The sequence below is a fragment of the Dendrobates tinctorius genome, unplaced genomic scaffold (assembly GCF_039654945.1).
Source record: "Dendrobates tinctorius isolate UK_male_01 unplaced genomic scaffold, ASM3965494v1 ptg000211l, whole genome shotgun sequence".
Classification (NCBI taxonomy): domain Eukaryota; kingdom Metazoa; phylum Chordata; class Amphibia; order Anura; family Dendrobatidae; genus Dendrobates; species Dendrobates tinctorius.
This window is the reverse complement of record NW_027361878.1, coordinates 7,032,974-7,055,549: the sequence shown is the minus strand read 5'-3', so window position 1 is coordinate 7,055,549 and position 22,576 is coordinate 7,032,974. Positions and strand designations below refer to the sequence as shown.

The window sequence follows — 22,576 nt, the reverse complement described above, 5'->3', positions numbered from 1 at the left end:
TCTGCAGGTAAGGCTACTTTCACACTTGCGTTTTTTTGCTGCGCGTTTTTTGCGCACACAAACGGATGAAAAAAATGCATCATGCGTTTGTGTGCGTTTTTTGCGGGTTTTGGTGCATTTTTTTAAAAAAAAACCGCATGCGTTTTTTGCGCATACGTGCGCATTACAATGCGCACGTATGCGCACCCATAGACTTTAATGGGTGTTTTGCTGTAAAAAACGCATTGCGTGCGCATGCGTTTTTTGGGGGCAAGTCGGACGCACAAAAAATGCAACAGGATGCATTTTGTGCACCCGAGCGCACACTGCAAAAAAACGCATGCGCATACAAACGCGTACGTGCACATATGTATGCGCACATATGCGCACCCATGTTAAAGTATAGGGGAAAAAACGCATGTTTTTTTGCGCTAAAAAGCAGCACAAAAAAACGCAATCAAAGTGCCGGGGAGGGAATACAACACACTCACTGTGTAATAAGCTGTGACAGTAATAGCTTTCTGCACCGCTCCCCTAGGACTGGAAGCCAGCGGCTGCAGGGAGGATATAGCTTCATTTTCTCCCTGTAATCACTGCTCCAGTAAGTCTAATAAACAGGATTATTTACTATACCTAGGGTTAACACTATATCCGCATTTAAATAGCTTTTCTGGAGGTGACAACATAGTAATTCTTAGCCAAACATGCGCGGGTGCTAACAGAGTGTTTTCGGCGTGCTCGAAAAATATGTTCGAGTCCCTGCGCCTGCATGTCTCGTCGGGTGTTTGACAGCCGCAACACATTTGAGAATTGCCAGTTTGGTAGCCTATCCCTGCACGTGTTGTAGCTGTCTAACAGCCGCGAGACATGCAGCTGAGGGGACTCGAACATATTTTTCGAGCACGCCGAAGGCACTCATTGACACCTTATCCGAACGCGTTCGCTCATCTCTAATTGCCAGAAGACCAGTGGAAAACCACTAATAAAATTGTGATATAATGAAGTGTTATACAACTTTCTTTGCTCTACTTCATCCTTATGCGTATTTTGTCTTTTGAACTGTTTGGTGTCAGAAATCCCACCCCAGTAATGGCTTGGACTACACGACATTGATCACCTTGGCTTTTAGTAGATCGCTGTAAACACCTTGGAAAATTGATGTACATTACTGCCGGATCCCTGTTGCTTCTCTTTGTACTGTAGCAAATACTTTTAGAAATATCTCAGGACTAACGTGTTTACTTTGCAGCAGTGTATTAGCCTCAGAAGATAACGCTTCACTAGTCTTTTTTTTCCCCTGAAACCCCCCCCAAAAAAGCTGTATTGTTGGAATGAGTCGGCCTTTATAAAAGATTAAACAGAGGCCACTTGTGCAATGACTGTGAGTCTGTTTCTGGCTGTTCTTTCATATTGTTCATCATCGTGCTCCTCTCTTGTGTCTTGGCAGCTGGGAGGATGTGGGATCCTTGGAGTTGGTATCTGGTTGGCGGTCACACAGGGGAACTTCGCCACACTCTCCTCCTCCTTCCCTTCACTGTCTGCTGCCAACTTGTTGATCGCTACAGGAACTATCGTGATGATCGTGGGTTTCCTGGGCTGCATCGGTGCTATAAAAGAGAACAAATACCTACTGCTGAGTGTAAGTATGTTTTTTTGTGGGAGTCATAGAATACAGGATATCCCCATAACGGGAACAAAAAAAAACAGACCGGTGAGAAATACTGATGATGAATTATATCACAAGCATCAAAGCTGTGACATATACATGTCAGATATTACAGAACTGAAATCATACAGAGATACATGGAAAACGTCCATTAGACATGGATTGTATCAAAAAGCTTTAAATAATTCGGGGGCAGTTGTTAAATTAAAATTTTCAATGAAAATTAAGAAATTACTAATAGATTAGTAAGTCATCCTATAATAACATTCTATCCAGCCATTTCGGAATTATTGAAGATCAATACAAGGCACTGCAAATCCATGTATCCCAATGCTGCCCCTATGGCTCCATACTACGAAACTGCACAACACCATATTATGGTGGTATTAGTACCTAAACACAATGCTTCATAGGATCAAATGAAGCATTCATACAGGATTTGACAAAAACTTGCTCTGTATGAAATCAGAAGCAAATAGAGGTTCACTATGACACCCATGACTCCTGTGGGTGCCACATTACTCAGAGCTTTACAGCACAGAAATAGTGCCAAGGGCATAATCCCTAACGTCAACTTTTTTATACTCCTAAATGGCAAAACACTAAATCTAAAGTGTAGGCTACCCCATACTGAGAAACATTTTCAGAAAGATTGGAAATACAAGTGGTTTGTACTGTAGGCCTTAAAGGGGGTTGTCCAGACTTGGGGTACAAGTCTGCAGTCACTCTATGGGACTCCAGACTTGTGAATCCTCACATCACACACACTGTGTGCACTGTGAGGATTCTCCGATGCCGACGTCAGGAGCGGGCGATAATACTTCTGGCCACATTCCAACTAGACATGTGTCCGGCCTTAGTCAATACATGCACACGTCTAGTCGGAATGTGACTGCATGAATGCAAATTGCATTCTCCTGGCATCGGAGAATCCTCACAGCATGCAGTGTCGCATGATGTGAGCATTCACAAGAGACACATAGAGTGACTGCAAACTTGTACCCCACAGCCAGACAACCCCTTTAAGACTGATGCATCAAATTAATTAAGATGCATGTGACTTTTAATGAATTAGGCACATCTTAAAACTGCCATGCACCTTCAACAGTAATGCTGCTCCAGCCAGAGACTGGTGTATATTTGTGGCGCAAATGATGATGAATTTGTCAGTTAAGCTTCACCCCAACCAGTCACCCCTAGCTCCACTAACTTTACAAACGTTGGTAGAATTGGCAGAACTTGGCAGAGTTATGATGAAAACTCATTGATAAATCAGGACCCAAGTATTATATTATCCAAGTTGATGCTGTTTGGGAGTTAACATGTTAGACTAAAGTCGGCCAAACTTTCTGATATTGGAAGCATTGGCCAACACTCTAATGTTTACGATGTTGGGGCAGAGAAGGTCCCGAGCTGCTTACTTTGGATGGTTGATCCTTTTGTTCTCTCTGGAGATGAGCAACTGCCAAAGGGGACTGGCAGAGGCTCTCTCATAGAGAACACAGGGCCTTGCCAGGCATTCCTGTGTATGGATGACTCGGGAAAGAAACCTCTCTCACAAATATGTGTGTGGGACCCATAGGATAGACTATAATAATGTCAATGTGGAACGATAATTGTGGCCAGTTTGGTTGTCAGCGAAAGCAAACGTGAAACAGCTAAATTGAGATTCAAGCATTAGGGCAGAGTAAGGTCAATCCATACACACTCCATAAAAAATGAGGTCATTATGGGCCTGTCCTTGCAGTTCATGTATAATGTATGGTGCTCAGGTTACAATGACATTAGCCTCTAATGATCCTATTTTTCATGCGCTGGCAGGAAAAACCAGACAGGTTGCCATTCATACAGGTTAGAAGATAAGTCAATTTTATAACCTCTTGTCATTCCAATGGTTTAAAGACATGGCCCCAATGACAAATACAATGATTCAGTGATAACAATGCCTTAAAATGATAAAATTGTTTTGTTGTGCCAAGGGCTAAATGATGTACGACAAAAACCTGATACCGATAGATGCCGTATTATCATTTTTTAGGGGATTGTCTGTTGATCATAGAAAGGTATGTAAAATTCTCCAAGTATTGACAGCCTTATTATCAGTGGGATGCGTTGGGTGCTGTTGATGTTCGGAATTTAACGCATTCAGCTCTCCCATCATTTTGACTTTTCCACCTTATAAAAAGATAAACAAGGGTATTAACCCAACCTTAGGCATATTTTTTTTACTTTCCTTCAGGGTTTCATTATTTTTAACAACATAACTAGCAGTCTGCAGCAATATTCTTACCATCAAAAACATCCTATAGGAAACCTGAGAAAACCCATTATCAATATGTTAGATTTGTCAGGAATTATTGAAATTGAAGTCACTCTGTGTGACTGCAGAATTGTGAATCCTCACACTGTGCTCACTACGCGCTATGAGGATTCTCTGGTGCTGGGTCCAGGAGCGTGCAGTCACGTGCCGACAAGACGTGGTCAGTGAATTGAGCAAAGCCAGAGACATCTAGTCAGAATGTGGCCGCATGTATGCAAATTGCATACTTTAAATTACTGTATATAACCACCCCCTCCCAGCGCCGGCATCAGAGAATCCTCACAATGCACAGTGCGTACAATGTGAAGATTATATAGTCACTGCAGACTTGTACCCTTAGGCCCGAACAACCCATTTAAGCTCTCTCCCCATACAAATCAGACTAATGTCAGCCAAACCCGCCAATATTTATATCTATCGTGTATGGAGAGTCCTTGCACAATTAATTGTCAAGGATCAGGATCCAGCAATCTGACTACTGATCCTTTTGTTTTCTTGGAGACATGTCTGGTGGAGGCTCTCTCCTAGAGAACACAGGAGTAGTCTGCCAATCAGGCGCTACCGTCCATGGCCAATATGGCTACCGGTCGAACGATCGACCAAACCATAATTTGTCCAACAGCCTTCTGATGTGTGCAGGGGTTTATCTTCACCTATATAATTGATTTACAAACATTTTTTCCTGAATGCGACTGTCCTTTGAGCCATAAAACCTAAACTATTCACCCCGCGGCACAATATTTCTTAACATAACTTTCGGTTTGGTGCTCGTTCAGGTCAATAAAGTTCTTTATTTTTGCCGTATCGATTCCCTTATAAAAGAGACAGTTGTCTTCTGTTAGCCACAGTTTTGCCCTTGCAATATGTGAGTATGTAGAGCAGAAAGGTTAACCGTGATCTTACAGAGGATGCCAGCCGTGCGACATTCAGCCCTCTCCACTCAAACACCGAGCAACTACAGCATGAAATATTACAGAAGAGAAGTCAGGAGCCAAGGGAAGATCAGGAAATAAAAACACACTTTACAGCTTGCCCAGGAGGCTTCAAGCGGGAACTCAAATTGATTTTACTATCTCTGTACGCACCGCAGAGATGGCGGCAGCACAAGTGTGGTTATTTTGTGATGCATTCGAGGAAGAGGTGGGGATTACGGATGCACATTTCAATTATAACTTGTGACACATCCTTCAATAACAGCCGTGCGGCTTCCACCTTATCCTCCACGAAACATTTCATTTTCTATTTAGAAGCCATCAGTGGTTAGAAAGTACATGGAGAAATGTTGTTTTCTCATCTAAAGTTCTGCTCTCGGTGGCTTACAACACAGGAGTCAGAAAAGGTCACCAACAAAATGGTCCAGTGCAATGTTGCCGGAATTGTTAGCCACTCGTGGCGAGTCGTGGCATGCCACCTACACAGCCCATATTGAGCCAGACATACATGTTGTGATGGGATATCATGTCCCACTAGATGCCATCTATTACAGATTGCTTAACTCTTTACAGTCTGACCTATTTTTGCCTTTTAATAGCAAGCAATTATTTCACTGACCAACTTTTAAGGCCATATTCCCAAGGGCAAATCGCTGCATTTTGGTGCAGATTTGATGCTGTATATTTTAAATGCAATTTTAGTGCAGAAAAGTTGGATTTTTCACTTAAAGTGTAATCGGTTTTTTAAATATGTATTTAGCAAAAAAAAAAAAAAAAACAGTTTATTATCACCCTTAAACATCCATTGGGCAAGAGTTTTCATAAAATCACATCCATCATTCGACTGTTAAAGACAACTGTGGGTTTTTCTTAAAATCCGGAGCAAAAATGCAGTGTTTGGGATATGTAGGAACAGGGCCTAAGAACTTTAATTTTTTATGTATTTCGACAATGTTATATAATGGCTTTTTTCTTTGCAGGATAAGTTGTATTTTTTATTGGCAATATTTTCCAGTGCCTTGTCTTATAGAGGCTACATTAGTGGTTCACATTGCTACCACTAAACAGCTACTCCTAGCTCGTGGTAAGGGGATAATTGGAAATTCCCCTTGCGTGTTAACTGGCACACCCCTCTTTTTGATTGGATTGATCAAGGGACTAATGCCAGACAAACTCTTAGATATTGATGGGTTCGGCCGACTTTCTGATCTGTTTGGGGCCACCAGCCAGCTGATCATCGGGAGAGATATCAATCGCACATTGTTCTCCCAGATATAAGCCACTGGGCTGATGTGTCAGCTGGCGGCTTTCTCATAGAGAACACAGTTCGGCCCAGCTATCTAATGTGTGTGGTTGGTTTTAGCCAGACAGGTGACCTGGGAGAACACCAAGCTGTTTAAAGCGACCCTCCACCTTAGCAATGAAAAGTGACAATACATTTGTTTTGAATGTACCCAATTTACTTGCTTTTAATGGCATTCTGGTCCTCCTGCATCCAAGATGACCACTGCAGCGGCATGGGGTGCACGGTGGTAAATCTGAATCACACCTCTCCTGCCGTTCTTGTGTTGTGGGACCGTTGTTCAGAATTGTCACTTCACCCTATACCACTTTAGCGGCGATGTTGAATTTGGAAGTCCATGAATGCCGGACTCGGCAGAGGAAGGCGCAGGATGGATGACTATAAATGAGCTGTCACCTTTTACCAGGGTTTCGGAGGCTGCTTTGGCACTAGCTCACAGATCCTGTTTACGTTTGGGGCTTTGGATAGCACACGACTTCTTTAGACCTTATGTGGTAATCTTTTCCAATCGTTAGAATGATACTCCACACTCGGAGCGGATAATGCATATTAAAGATTCCCATTTTTAATGCTGCATTGAATGATATAACCTAAATTGTATAAAGTATACACGATAAATATGCTCTAACGTTGAATTGTGGTGATTATCACTGGGGAGAACTCTAGTTACTTACATACCATTAATTGATCCATTTCATTTTTCTAAATTTCCTGTTGCCTAAAAAGTGCCACCATGTTCTACTGCTGTGTACTGAGATTGTCCCTGTCCCCTATAGGATGCAGATTCTAATTTGCCTACCCCCAGCACACACGGTAGAGCCAATTAACCTATCGTTATCGATACAGAGCGTGCATCTATGGAAAGTGTAAAAACAGGAAATATTTTGATATATTATCTTGATGCAGAATATTGACGGACAGACCACCCTTCTCTCTCTTACGCTCATGTCGGCGTACGATGTATTTTCTTTTTCTCTCGTCTTAAAGTACTGAATTTCTATTATCTATGTCTGACAAATATTCAGAAAAATATTGTGAAAAAAGTATGAAACTTATAGCCGTATTTACTGTAGAGTTAGTAAGTGCAGTAGAATCTGAGCAGTCCCCCGCGGCACAGCCTTAGGGTGTGTGCACACGCTGCGGATTCTACTGCGGTTCCGCAGCGGATTTGTCCGCTGCGGATCCGCAGCAGTTTTTGCTGCGGTGTACAGTACCATTATTCCCTATGGGAATTTAAAAAACGCAGTGCAGACGGTGCAGATTTTTCTGCGGTTTCAAAACCGCAGAAAGAATTGACATGTCAATTCTTTCTGCGGATTCCGCTGCGGTTTGCCATCTCCTCCATTGAGGAGATGAAAAACCGCAGGGCAAAACCGCAGGGCAAAACCGCAGAGCAATCCGCAGGTAAAACTGCAGGTCTTTTGACCTGCAGATTTACCTGCGGATTTTACAAAATCCGCGCGGCCATGTCCGCACTGCAATCCGCAGCGTGTGCACGTATCCTTATTACCCACCAAAGTCTTCCTTTATTGTCCGTGAGGCCGGACGGCATAAACACTGGGACTTGCATTGTATGGCGCAGAGGAGTTCTCAGTTACCCTGCTGGCTAAAATAGGGAATCTCTTGGTCATTTAATGGCCTCTATCTTTTATCCTGGCGGGCTGCTCATAAAGAGCTGTCCCTTCTGAACAGTGGGATATTGTATGCGTGTGTTTCCAGCCATCTAATCACCTCCATGTAGTTATTGGCACTAAGGAAGCAGCACATTGCGGATTTCTCTCCTCTCTTAATGAAACTCCTCCGTTCTTGTAAATGTAATTTCTACAGGGAAGAAGTGAGAGAACGAGGATATTGAGGGAACATATTATGTCTTTATTGCTTTTTTACCTAATATAATCATGTAGAAAATTCCCTGCCTACTTTCCAGGAACAGTTTGTGCAGAGTTACCAGAAGACACCCCACTCATTGTGTCTGTAAAGGGTCTGGTTTTAAGTATAATATCAGTAAGGAAAAAACAGAAATATAAGGTGGACAGCAGGGGTGGCTCAGTGGTTAGCATTGTTGCTTTGCAGCTCTGGGATCCTGAGTTCAGAACCAACCAAGGACAACATCTGCAAGGAGTTTGTATGTTCTCCACATGTTTGCGTGGGTGTTCTCTGGGTTTTTCGATTTCCTCCAAAACTCCAAAGGCATACTGATAGGGAATGTACAGTAGATTGTGAGCCCCAATGAGGACAATGATGATAGCTGTAAAGCGCTACAGAATCTGATAAGTAAGCATAATAAATAGTTACATACGGTAAGTAAAGTAAATGAGAGAAACTGTGCAGAAATATAAGAAAATCAGTATCTTATTCAATGTTTTACAGCAGAACTAGAACATCACACAGATTAGTACCCACAATCTTAAAGTACTGTATATAATAAGGAGGTTCTCGCCTTGAGTTGTTGTGATTGTCAGAACTTCAATAGTAACTTTATAACGTATATGGAGGCTGACAAGACACAGAGGTCTAGATCAAAGATCTCCTGAGGCGCAACAGTCCTGGCAATTAGGTCCAATCAATATAAAAATAAAAAAAATATACGTTACTGCATGGAACGTCAGTATTGATATATATTGTTTAAAAATAATGCATTTCAGGAAGCATCCAACCAACAACTAATTAGTATGAAAATAAAGAGCATATGTTATTGCACGTAAGGTGCACTATTGTCTAAAAATAACACGTTTCAGGGAGTATCCCCTTCATCTGATAAAAAAAAGACAAGTGTACCAGGGATTCTCCCAGAAATGCGTTATTTTTAGACAATGAATATCTTCACTGACCTTAAGGGCAGTAGCTTGTTTTTTTTTCTATTTTGGGTTATCCACACTTTTTAATCTTAAATGTTGAATTGGGTGAAAATTTGCATGATTTTGTGAGAAAGTGTTCTCCAGAGCACACACAGTCCAAGAGATGTAGTCGGGAATGGAAAGTTGGGATAGTGCAGAAGAATAGGTGCATTTCATCAGCAAAACTGGAAAAGTACAGGTAGAACGGATAACAGGAGCAAGGTAAGAGGAAGTAGAACTGTAGACAGTTTCAAAACCAAAGAATAGAACTTTGGGTGCAAGAAAATTCCTAAATGAAGGATTTTGTAAGTATCGGAATTGAAGAAATGAATAAGAGGGACACATTAAATATAACTCCACCTCACAGTACACCATATACGTGTTTTACTCTCTTTTTATAACGCTATCATATTCTACATTGCTTTTCAGACATCATTATCACTGTCCCAACTGGGGCTCACAATATAAATTTCCTATCAGTTTATCTTTGGAGTTTGGAATAGACCGGAGGAAACCCACACAAACATGGGGAGAGCATACAAATTCCTTGCAGATGTTGCTCTTGGTTGCATATGAGCCTAGGACTCCAGCGCTGCAAGACTACAATGGTAGCCACTGAGCCACATTGCTGCCTCAGTATATCATATTATATGAATGGTAGAAAAGATGGATTCAAAGAAGGATATCCATTTTTAGGTATAGAAAAAATATGGCGAAACAGAAGAAATTACAAGAAAAGAAGTGTACACTTGGGAATCTTTAGCATAGATATTGTACTGGAAGACAAATCTGTGTTGACCAGCTTAGTTTCTACAAAGAAAAAAGGGGACTCAACATAATTCACAGCTTAAAGTCACTAGTTAAGGGTCAGTCAACTAGGTTGCTATTGGAGGCAGAATATATTCGTAGGATCTCTCTCACATATGTCCTACCAAGCATAAACAACACATTGAAGGTCTGGATCTGGTATCCCAAAAAGTAGTTCATATACCCTTATCCAGATTATCTTTTAAATGCATTGACTTGATCATTCGGTTCTTTTACTTCTCACGTTGGGATGATCATGGCATTCCCAACTTGCAATCAGTTACTATGGGAAGAGAACTCAGAACCTTTGAGGACCTATCAGCATCATTTAATCTCCCTCAACATTTCTATTTCCAGTATATACAATTACGAAGTCTTCTAGCCTCCTTCCCCGAGATCTTGACGCAAAGCCCGCCTTCTTATATCCTACCCTTCATTTTGAAGAAAAAAGGGTGCCACAAAGGTATCACAATCACCTACAATACATTATGCTCCCTGCCGGACCACACCAAACTTCAATACATGTCTAGATGTGAGAAATACTTGGGTTTGTCATTCTCACATGAACAGTGGCAATTAGCAATAACATGGTCTACTAAAGTGAGGCTGCATAAACCATTTAGAGATTATTAAAAAAAAAATCCTTCTCAGATGGTACTTGGCTCCCAAGCGCATTGATCACATGTTCCTCACATGTTCTCAACCTTGCTGGAGGGGCTGAGGAGAGTTGGGATCACTCTTACATGTATGGTGGTCCTGTCCATACCATTTCATGCGGCACTGAAACTCATACTCCCCCCATACCGTCCCTAGCTTTGTTAAACATCGGAGTCACATACCTCCCCTACAACACGAGATAGGTTTGCTCACTAATATTAACGGCAGCTAGACGGGGTTTAGCCTCAAAATGGAAATCCACGTCACTGCCATCAATGGAGGACATCTGGGCAAAGGTAGACTCATATATTTCATTGTTTGCTAGCTCCAGACTGCCAACATGCTGATAAAACCCGACAAAGGTTGGGTCCTTGGCAAGCTATCAGACAGACATTATACCTTAGACCACATCTAACCATCAGCCATCTGACCTAAACACTAATCTAATTTTTAGAGGTCATGACTATTACACACGCAACCTTAAACACAATACTCCTCTTACTTATTGTATTACACTGCATTTGAAACTGTATAATTACCACATGATCACAATCAGTTAATGTTTCATGGACCAATGTATACCTTTCCCTCTCACCCCCCCCCTTTAGTTCATATGATCCCTATTTTTGTACTACATTTTTCCTTGGTTCTTCCCTTTTTCTAGGAACCAAGTCATATGTGATGTACCTATTACTGATTATACTATCTCTGTGCTGACTGTATGACTTGTGACGGTTTAAAACTTAATAAACATTTATTGGTTAAAAAAAAAAACATAATTCACAGCTTAACCCCAACAGAAAGAAAAAAGTGAAATCGGCACCTAGCAAATGCAAATCTATAACATGATCTCCAGCTACAAGTGTGTTATGTATACGAATGTCTTATGTGACCAAAGTCTCTCAGGCCCGGCATTAAGTGCTACCTCTCCTCTCCCTATTATTACACCTGTATCAATGGAAACACTAAAGCTGTGGTTAGGTGAAAAGAAGGGTAATTCAGTGTCTTTTAACCTCCAAGAGCTAATAGTTTTCTGTAATTGCTATAGATGCTGTCAACTATGCCAAATTCAGTGATAGATCGAGAAGGAATAAGACTGGACCATGTCTCTTAAGGCCTCTTTACATTTAGCGATGCACCAGCAATCCTGACAACGATCCAACCCGGTCAGGATCGCTGGTGCATCACTAAATGATCGCTAGTGAGCTGTCACACAGGCAGACCTCACAGCGATGCAGCAGCGGTACAGCGGTCGTTACTTACCTTTCATATGTGGCGATCCTGATGTCCTCCCGCCCGTGTCCACGCGTCGCTCGTCGGCGCCAGCAGGAAGCCCAGCTGGAAGCGCTCGACAAGAAATGGAGCTGCGCGATCTCGCGCGATCAGCGTCAGACAGCGGGGGAGCCAGTTGGAGGTAAGTATCACACATAGCAATACCGCTGCTACGTCACAAAATCGTTGATGCTTTAGCGATATTGCTAGCGATATTGCTATGTGTAAAGCCCCCTTTAGGTTTAGCAGTTAGATAAGAAGAGATTCCTGTAAATGTGGCAAATGTTGATCCAAAACACATCCATTCAATATAATAAGTCCAAAACTGTTTCCATTGATTAAAATCGCCTATACAAAAATTAAGCCTTGAGGTTTACAGATTTTGGACCCCGATATAAGGTTCTCTGTGATGATCAAGCATCCGTTATCAGCGTTAGAAATGCTTAAATCTCGTTCATTTTGGATGCGTTTCGAACCCTGATATCAGTTTCTTAGTTAATTTATTCTGTTGATTAAAATGCAAAAAATACCTTCAAGGTTTTTGCATTTTGAGCCCTAATATCAGGTTCTTGGTTATGACTTTGCGTTTTGAAGCCGATGTCAGGGTTTGATATGCGTAAACCTAAAGGTCATTTTCTTGTAGGTTGTTGGTTGTCCTTATCTATTGGTTGCCTGCTGTCTCCATTTTTGACATATTTGTTTCAATGAGGCTGAATACATCACTGACTCAGAGCACAACTGGTAATACTGGACTTGCCAGACTAATGTTTTTGTAGGATGATGAGATGAAAAGATTTCTATTTTTCCATTCTTGAACAGTTTTTTTTGCAATCCAAACCTGTCAGAAGTCTAACTGAGGGTTAGAGAAAGATGGCTAATGAGGCAGAAGTCAACCATGTATTTGATGAGATGTCCAGAAAAGTGTTGCCGTAATCAGGACTTGTTCAAAAGTCGTGTTAACCTTATTATGTTTTTAATGAAATGATAAAAAACCCTCAAACTTATTATTTTTCTTTTTTCCCCTCAGTTCTTTATCCTGCTGTTGATCATCTTCTTATTGGAGCTCATTGTGGTCACCCTCTTCTTCATCTACACAGATAAGGTAAGCGACATCACTAGCTTCCCTAAAATAATTCAACCTAATACTAGTAATATTAGTTTTGCAAACAGACCTAAAATATTATTATGTGATTTAGTCACGCATAAAGGTGATGAAAGAAAGAATGTTTTACATTTTGAAGCCAGAATTGTTGTCATAGAGTTAGTATAATTTTGGAGTCTGTCTTTGAATGCTTTGTGACTACATCTGGGTTCTCTGGGAATTTTAGGGTCTGACCTCCAGACAGGAGCACTGCAACACCTATAGTGTGCTGATTGGTGGGGGTCCTAAGAGACATCCATATTTAAGTATATTGTAGAGTAAATGCGATGTATTCTCAACTAGAGTTTGTTTGGATTTGGTTCCGAATATGATCGGCATCACCTAGAGGATGAATATTCATGTATCGGGTATCTTCTGCCTACGTAGTGGTGCTTCCATACATTGAGGAAATATGGTCGTGTAGCTGCCATGCTTGTTATCAGGCCCAGTTACCTAAAATGCATCCCACTATACTCACTACAAAGAATCTGTCCTATCCTTTCCGAATATCCCAAGACTAGACTTTGTAGAGCTCGATTTTTGGGATCTCGAGACCTTTAACGATCAGTAAGTTGGAAATAACTTCTCGATTCTGAGAATAAAGGACATGGATTTTGGAAACTCCAAAATATTCTACATTGGCTCATGCATATGCCATAGACTAAAAAAAAAATAAAAATAAACTGCACAATTGATACATGAGCTTGAAAGATCTTGTGATCCTATAAAGTAAGTCAGAAACTGCGGAGAGAATATATCATCGCATTTTCGCCACTCTGATCGCATAGAAACTAAAAGATGGCGAATTAAATGAATTTGCAGGAGGAGCATGAATTTCCTCTTCTGGCATGGAGACAGCACAAAATATGCTAAATTTATTAAGAATAGCAAGCCTTTTACTGAATTAGGCGCATTTTCTTACAACGCTAATCAGCTTAAGGCTGGCAATATGAAGTGCCAATTTTAATAAATCTGCCCTAATACGGGTTACATGCACACAGGGTGAACAAACTGCGGCAAATTCATGGCAGGATCTACATAAGTTGCATTTAAAATATGCTGTGGACTTAACCCTTTATATTGCAAAATATGAGATCTGCAATGGATTCCAGAAAAAGAATAGACACCCAGTGGATTTAACAATTTTGCAAAATATATATTTTTTTTTTAACCCGTTTTTGATGGGCGTCTCTGAGATCCATATATAGGTAACCATGGTTTAAAAAAAGACTGAATGACTACTCTACTACTCTAAAAGGAAATACAGAGTATTTTTATGGAGTTCACCCTTAACTTGTCTGCAAATGTCACAAGGATGATCTCTATTATACAGAGGAATTATTCTTTTGCACACATCACTTGGAATTCTGGATGACATAAATAAAGCGTAAAGACTTTTCTTGTGGAGGGCGCTAAGTTGGCAGATGAATAGGTCATACAATGCTCCCATTGAAAAATTAAATATGAAAATAGCCTTTACACAAAGGAAAAGTGCAGGGACTCTAAAGGGGGTTTTACACATTGCGATATCGCTATAACGTCACCGATTTTGTGACGTTATAGCGATATTGCTAGCGATATCGCTATGTGTCATACTTACCTCCGACCGGCTTCCCCGCTGTCCATCGCTGATCGCGCGAGAATATCCGGCTCCATTTCTCGTCGTCAGCTTCCTGCTGTGACGACGAGCGATGCGTGGAGGCGGGCGGGAGGACGCCAGGATCGCTGTGTGAAAGGTGAGTATCGTGCGCTGCGTCGCTGTTGCACCGCTGTGAGATCTGCCTGTGTGACAGCTCACTAGCGATCATTTAGCGATGCACCAGCAATCCTGACCGGGTCGGATCGCTGGTCGGATCGCTGGTGCATCGCTAAATGCAAAAGGGCCTTAATGCCACCTGTTGGAGTAGCAGTTCAGAGAATTAATATTGACCCTTTAAAGGGCCTTTCCACATGACATAGGCTTATACAGCCAAATACATGTTTTGGCGAGTTATGTCCTTCATCGGTGCAATGCAAGATACCTGGTTGGCTGGGTGAGAGGCCTTCCCAAGGGGGCTTAAGGGGTAAAGTTTCTCCTTAAAGAGAGGCCCAGGTTGGTCATGCTATGATTCATTGCAAAATTAAATATGAAAATAGTCTCTTTACAGAAGGAGAAACTTGACCCCTTAACCACTCTGTCAGAGGCTTCTGACTTAGCTAACCATTTTTCCTGCTTTGCACTGATGAGGCAAAACCCTCAAAACTTGTGACTGCAAAAGTAAATTTCGGTGTGGCTTCTTATCTGAAGTCCAGTGGCAAGGCTGTTCAATGGGTCGATATTGACTTTTAGGATTACTGCTTCCAAGGTTGTAGAGACTCTCATCCAAGGGCCGATTATGCAGATGACACTCTGATCACACTCTCATCCGAGTTTGATCAGAGTGTGAGCGCAGTGTGTTCTGATTCTGTTTGGTGAGCAAAAGATGGAGAAAAACAATTCTCCTTCTTTTCGATTGTGTCAGTGCGTGGAAATTGGATGTCACCTGCGTGCAGTCCAATGATTTCCATGCACTCCACTCATTGATTTGCATGGCTGAGTGTAATCCAATAATTGGATCAAACTCAGACTTGCTGAGATTTTTTCTTGAGATCGAATTGATCTGACGAAAAAATCGGACATGTCCACGGCCCCATATAATAAACATTGGTACAAGTGCAATCTGAAGTTTTGTCGGATCGCACTCGGACAGAAATTATGGTGGTGTGAGTGAGCCCTGACAAGTGGCAATAGAGTATCTGCTCTATTCCACTGTGAAGAGGCAATATGCATAACTTAAAGGAGTTTTCCCACGAACAAAGTACATTTTAATTAATAGATCTTGAAATAATAATTATTTCCACAATTGGATGTGTTTAAATAAAATGTTCCTGTGCTGAGATAATCTTATACATGTGCCCCTGCTGTGTACTGTGTAGTGGCTGTGTCTGACCGTACAGGAACATGGTCTGATCATACCACAGCTCTTGGGCAGGGGTGGAAGCAAAAGAGAGTATACAGACATTACAGCAGCGGATCACAGCTGATTCTTTTTGTGGAGTCAAACACTCACTGCCTCTTTTTAAGCAATGAATTAACTCACAGAAAGAACCAGCTATGACCCCATGCTGTCCTGTCTGTATACTCCTTTGTGTTTGCCCCTTGCCCAGGAGCTGTGGTATGATCAGACCATATCCCTACACAGTCAGACACAGCCATTACACAGTACACAGCAGGGGCACATTCATAAGATTATCTCAGCACAGGAACATTTTTATTAAACACATCCAATTGTGGAAGTTGTTATTATTTAGTGATCTATTGATCTAAATGTTGATTAAAATTAACTTTGTGGGAAAACCCTTTAACCCCTTTGTGCCAGCTGACTTACTATCCCGTCCATATGCCCGGGCAAAATTTGACCATGGACGGTATAGTACGTCATAGCGATCGGCCACGGGTGGTGTGCGGCCGGGCGTCGGCTTATTCTCGGTGTGACAGCGACCGCAAAAAAAAAGTCAGATTTTCCATTCAATTTCTCTCTCCTCTGATGTGATCGCGCATCAGAGGAGAGAGAAATAGGTTCCCCGATCACCCCCCCCCCCCGTACCTACGTTGTCCCTGCAGGCCCCCCTGAAGTCCCCCGAGCCGCCAGCTTCTTCCGTGATAAAATGGCGGGCGCATGCAACTAGCAACAATAGATTTTTTTCCTATTGGTTCATTTTGATCACTGTGATAGACCCTATCACAGTGATCAAAATAAAAAAATAGTAAATCAAACCCCCCTTTTTCACCCCCTTAGTTAGGGAAAAATCTAATATATAAAGCTCAATGTGTATGTCCGGGATTGGCATCCGCACCGTCGCAGCTACAGCCATAAAATTTAGCACAGTCACACGTCTGGACCCCGAGAGCGTTATAGGCTATGCTGTGAGGCGAAATTTTAACCCCGCGCATTCCAATTCACCAAACAATTTTGCCCCTATCTACATAATGGGGGAAAAGTGTATCTATTGGCATCTGCACCGTCATAGCTACAGCCACAAAATTTTGCACAGTCACACGTCTGGACCCCGAGAGCGTCATAGGCTATGTTGTGAGGTGAAATTTTAACCCCGCGCGTTCCAATTCACCAAACAATTTTGCCCCTATATACATAATGGGGAAAAAGTGAAAGGAAAAGTATTGGAGGCAAATTGACAGCTGCCAGATGTGAACAAGGGGGACTTATAGAATGAGAGCGATGGCGCCAAAGAGTATATACCGTACAGTTGCTAAGGTGGGGCCCTGACATGGGATACTCACCACAAACGGGAATATGAACACACACACAAAATGCGCCACACACTACAACGTGCTTCAAAACATATACCGCCCTCAGCACACATTTCACCACACATACACCAACCTCGCCACACAAAAGTCGCTACGCAAAACTCGCCACAGCTGTTTAAAAGATGAAGAATGAGCTGTGATTGATTGCTATCAGCAACAGTTTTCTTTGTAGACAGTTGTGGTAACTGAGGCCTATTATTCTTATCATGTCTATGGTGTTATCGTCCTTCTGTAAAGCTGGAAATAACACAATTTATTACCGTGCCAACACAGACCACCCTCTGACACAGACTGCAGTGGGAGCCCAGTATCACACAGGATAGGATTAGATACACAGCTCAGCAGTCAGTATCACACAGGATAGGATTAGATGCACGGTTTTTATGTGCAGCATAATCATTATAATTTGTTATAACTAACCACAGTTGGTTACTATGCCCAGGCAACGCCGGGCTCTTCAGCTAGTAATAAAATAAAAAAATGTATTTATTTCCATTTTCCCATTAGGGTTAGAGTTGGGCTAAAGTTAGGGTTGGCGTTGGGGCTAGAGTTTGGATTACGGTTAGGGTTGGTATTAGGGTTAGGGGTGTGTTAGGTTTGTGGTTAGGGTTGGGATTAGTGTTGGGGTGTGTTGGGGTTAGGATTGGAGTTAGAATTGGGGGGTTTCCACTGTTTAGGAACATTATGGCGTCCAATCTCAATTCCAGCCAATTCTGCGTTGAAAAAGTCAAATAGTGCTCCTTGCCTTCCGAGCTCTGCTGTGCGCCCAAACAGTGATTTACCCCCACATATGGGGTATCAGTGTACTCGGGACAAATTGGACAACAACTTTTGGGGTCCAATTTCTCCTGCTACCCTTGTGAAAATAAAAAATTGGGGGCGAAAAGATCATTTTTGTGAAAAGAATATTATTTTTTATTTTTACGGCTCTACGTTATAAACTTCTGTGAAGCACTTGGGGGTTCAAAGTGCTCACCACACATCTAGATAAGTTCCTTAAGGGGTCTAGTTTCCAAAATGATGTTGCTTGTGGGGGGTTTTCCACTGTTTAGGCACATCAGAGCCTCTCTAAACGCGACATGGCATCCAATCTTAATTCCAGCCAATTTTGCTTTGAAAAAGTAAAACGACTCTCCTTCCCGTCCAAGCTCTGCCATGCGCCCAAGAACATAAAGGGGTTATAAACTTCTTGAATGTGGTTTTGAGCACCTTCAGGAGTGCAGTTTTCTAGAATGGTGTCACTTTTGGGAATTTTCTATCATATAGACCCCCTCGAAGTGACTTCAAATGTGATGTGGTCCCTAAAAAAAAATGGTGGTGTAAAAATGAAAAATCGCTGTGTAACTTTTAATCCTTATAACTTCCTAACAAAAAAAAAATTGGTACCAAAATTTGGCTGATGTAAAGTAAACATGTGGGAAATGTTACTTATTAAGTATTTTACGTGACATATCTCTGTGATTTAAGGGCATGAAAATTCAAAGTTGGAAAATTGCGAAATTTTCTAAATTTTTGCCAAATTTCTGTTTTTTTTGACAAATAAACACAAGTCATATTAATTTTTTTTACCACTAACATGAAGTACAATATGTCGCAAGAAAATAATGTCAGAATCACCGGGATCCATGGAAGCGTTCCAGAGATATTTCCTCATAAAGGGACAGTGGTCAGAATTGTAAAAATTGGCCCGGTCATTAACATGCAAACCACCCTTGGGAGTAAAGGGGTTAAGGCCACATTGCCTTTCATTGGAATGATCTTCAGCTGCATTGTACATGATTTTTCACATTCCCTCTAGTAGTGGTGATTCCGGTGTACTGTCACTTAGCCTCCTATGCATTAGCTTCTTTATTGTCTGGCCGGATGTATACATAGAGACTCGACTTCCTACAGTCCAACGACTCTGGCACTGAGCAGACCCGGTGACCATCTGTGTCGGTAGTAAGTGCCTTATACAACCTGTCATCAGCAGCCATGCAATGCAGTGACCTGCCATCAATGTGCTCACTTGACATCATAAACTAGGTGTTAAGTTCCTGTATTTGCACTGTGGCGGTAGACATATGTTGCCACCATGGGAATAGCTTTCATCTGTCACATATCATTATAACGGTAGAAATCTGCAGAGCCCCCTGCCTTCCACCATCTGACACCGTAAGCTAATGCATTACATGGCAGCGAGGACCCTCTCCGTCTCTTTTATGCTCACGTCTTCAGGTAAATTGATGTTGTTGTTTTTTGCTGCTGTTTTTTTTTAATCCTGTTCATTGTTTGCAAAGTAATTATGAAGCTGGCATTTGTCAAACACAGAGACATAAGTGGCTGATCTGCATAAATTCAGCAAACCTCGGGAAAATGGAAATAAGCCCGGCATTTGCTGCTTACAAATAAGGAAAATTGTCAGTTTAAGGCCAATTGAGCATCACGAAAAATGTATAGACCAATATGTGCGGAGTCAGCAAGCGAGGAGAGACGCTCAGGATATTCTGTAATGGTACATACTCAATGAGCTGTGTGTAGCTCTGCTCATTTATGGCAGGGGGCAGATATTATTCCACTCATTCATTATTCCCAACCTTTGCTGCTGTTAGTCACATTCTGCATAAAGCCTTTTTTTATTGGCAGCAAACCATCATTAAAAAGGATGTAATATAATAGGTTTGATGTGCGGCACAAAAATACAGCAATGGGCCTGCAGAAATTGCAGGCCAACCAACATGCTGAATGGGAGACATACAGCGCTATAGAGCTGAGCTTCGGGAGAAGAGCTCAGTATATGAGCGAGCAGTCAGGTTACAACAGCTAGTGAATGAAAGCGTTCAAGACATACAGCACTATAGAGCTGAGCTTCGGGAGAAGAGCTCAGTATATGAGCGAGCAGTCAGGTTACAACAGCTAGTGAATGAAGGCGTTCAAGACATACAGCGCTATAGAGCTGAGCTTCGGGAGAAGAGCTCAGTATATGAGCGAGCAGTCAGGTTACAACAGCTAGTGAATGAAAGCGTTCAAGACATACAGCACTATAGAGCTGAGCTTCGGGAGAAGAGCTCAGTATATGAGCGAGCAGTCAGGTTACAACAGCTAGTGAATGAAGGCGTTCAAGACATACAGCGCTATAGAGCTGAGCTTCGGGAGAAGAGCTCAGTATATGAGCGAGCAGTCAGGTTACAACAGCTAGTGAATGAAGGCGTTCAAGACATACAGCGCTATAGAGCTGAGCTTCGGGAGAAGAGCTCACTATATGAGCGAGCAGTCAGGTTACAACAGCTGGTGAATGAAGGCGTTCACCTAATGTATGGAGACTTGATGTATGCTGTGTTTAATGGAAATGTCAATGACAAAAGCAAGATAGGGGTATAGGAAGTAATAGGCTATTAACTTGGGGCACATAATTCTGCCTTTTCTTAGGGTAAATCTGTCACGAGACCTATTAAATTTTTATATTTAGACTCCTACTTCCTGTTCTTTACAGTAGACTTTTCAGTAGTGTCATTATCATCATTGACAGGATTACAATTTTGTAAGGTAACACCTCTATACACAGCTGATAAGGGTCCACCAATAACAATAGGGGATGTCACAGTTCACCTTCTCCCCCTCTCTTCACTATGACCTTTGCACATGGTCATTAGATGCTTCAATATAAAAGATAGGGTCGCAGTCTTTGGAGACAGTGGGTTTCCTGAAAGAACAAGACGTACGAGTCTAGAATAGCCTCTGTGACCAGTTTGAACATTTTTTTTTAACTCAAATAGATTTTTAATAAGAAGAGTACAGCAATATACTTATTACAGAGATATCAACATTTTCTGTTTTTAACTAAATAAAACAAACTCCAACATAACAAGGAAAGCCCACCCCTCCTCCCCACCCCCTGGACAGCTCGCATTATCTCAACAGCATGATCTGTACAAATATATACAATTTGAGACATACAGTTCCACCTAAGAGAGCAGTATGAACAAGCATTCCCCCACATAAAGACCAGTGTGAACATTGCAACATTTCAATATTTTTTTTAATACAAATCGTGATCTGAAAAATTAAAAAAGAAATACATTTAACAGTATGATTTAAACAGTAGGCCTTTTTCTGATGACACATTATTTTTATTATTTTCAGTATGTCAGGGTCTTCAACCCACCTGTGGAATCAAAGCGTTATGGCCAATCACTTAGATGGTTAGGTCTATAGGGCGGTTCTTTGGTCATGCAGCCAGCTCCTGGCCACATTGGGGTCCAGGTAGGTAATGAGAAAATTAGCCCATTATAGCCATACCAGGACATTATCCCATCGCTGCCACCCTAGTGTGTGAGTAGTTAATTGTGGGACCCGATTACACTTCTTGATCTACTACCAGGGGTTTTGCTTTGATAATGTATTTGATAATGTAGTGAAGACCCCAGGTTCCCACAATATTTACATTAAGGGCTCACTCACATCACGGTATTAGCTATCAGATCGCACTCGTACCAGTGTTAAGGCCCCGTCACACACAGCGATCTTGTTAGCAAGTTTTGTGACGTAACAGCGATCTCACCAGCGAGATCGTTGTGTGTGACAGCGATCAGCGACCGGCCCCTCTGCCGGGTATCGCTGATCGCTGTAGGAAATCCCTGGATATTTTTTTGATCGCTGGTCTCACGCTGGCCAGCACGCATCGTGTGACAGGCGGGAGACCAGCGGTCAGCTGATAACTAAGGTAAACGCAGGGTTTCTAAGCACTGCGCTGTGCCTAGATACCCTCTGTGTACCTTAATTACCAGCGCGCTGATGCAGGGAGCTGGTAACCAAGGTACACATTGGGTTTCTAAGTGACACACATCCCTTGGATACCCGATGTGTACGTTAGTTACCAGCTCCCTGCATCAGCGCGCTGATAACTAATGTACACAGTGACGCCGCGCGCTCGGCGTCGCTGTGCTGATCGCTGGTGAAGCTGTCTGACAGCTCACCAGCGATCATGTAGCGACTCACCAGCGATCCTGACACGTTGATATCGTTGTCGGGATCGCTGGTGAGTCGCTGTGTGTGACGGGGCCTATAGTCTATGGGGCCGCACACATGTCCAATTTTATCCTTGGATCAAGTTGCTCTGAGGAAAAAAATCACAGCATGTCCAGGTTTGATTCAATATTCAGATCGCACTCTGCCACACCAATAAGTAGATTGAAAACCTCAGACTGCGGTCAGATGACATCTGAGTGCAATATGATTTCTGCTCTCTGACACAATGGAGAAGATGGAGAAATTTTATTTTCCATCTTCTCCTTACAGTGTGCTCCGATTCTCTCACCTGAGATCAGACTCT

General features: G+C 42.0%; 1 protein-coding gene across 9 annotated transcripts in view; it reads left to right on the top strand.

Moving 5' to 3' along the window:
* The window catches only part of TSPAN4 (tetraspanin 4), a 755,262-nt gene that overhangs the window by 652,662 nt on the left and 80,024 nt on the right, over window positions 1–22,576 (top strand). For all 9 annotated transcript variants that reach the window (XM_073554362.1, XM_073554358.1, XM_073554363.1 and 6 more), the window contains 2 exons: window positions 1,427–1,618; window positions 12,801–12,875. In XM_073554362.1, the coding sequence (XP_073410463.1) occupies window positions 1,427–1,618; window positions 12,801–12,875 (267 nt within the window). The remainder of the gene's footprint in view (window positions 1–1,426; window positions 1,619–12,800; window positions 12,876–22,576) is intronic.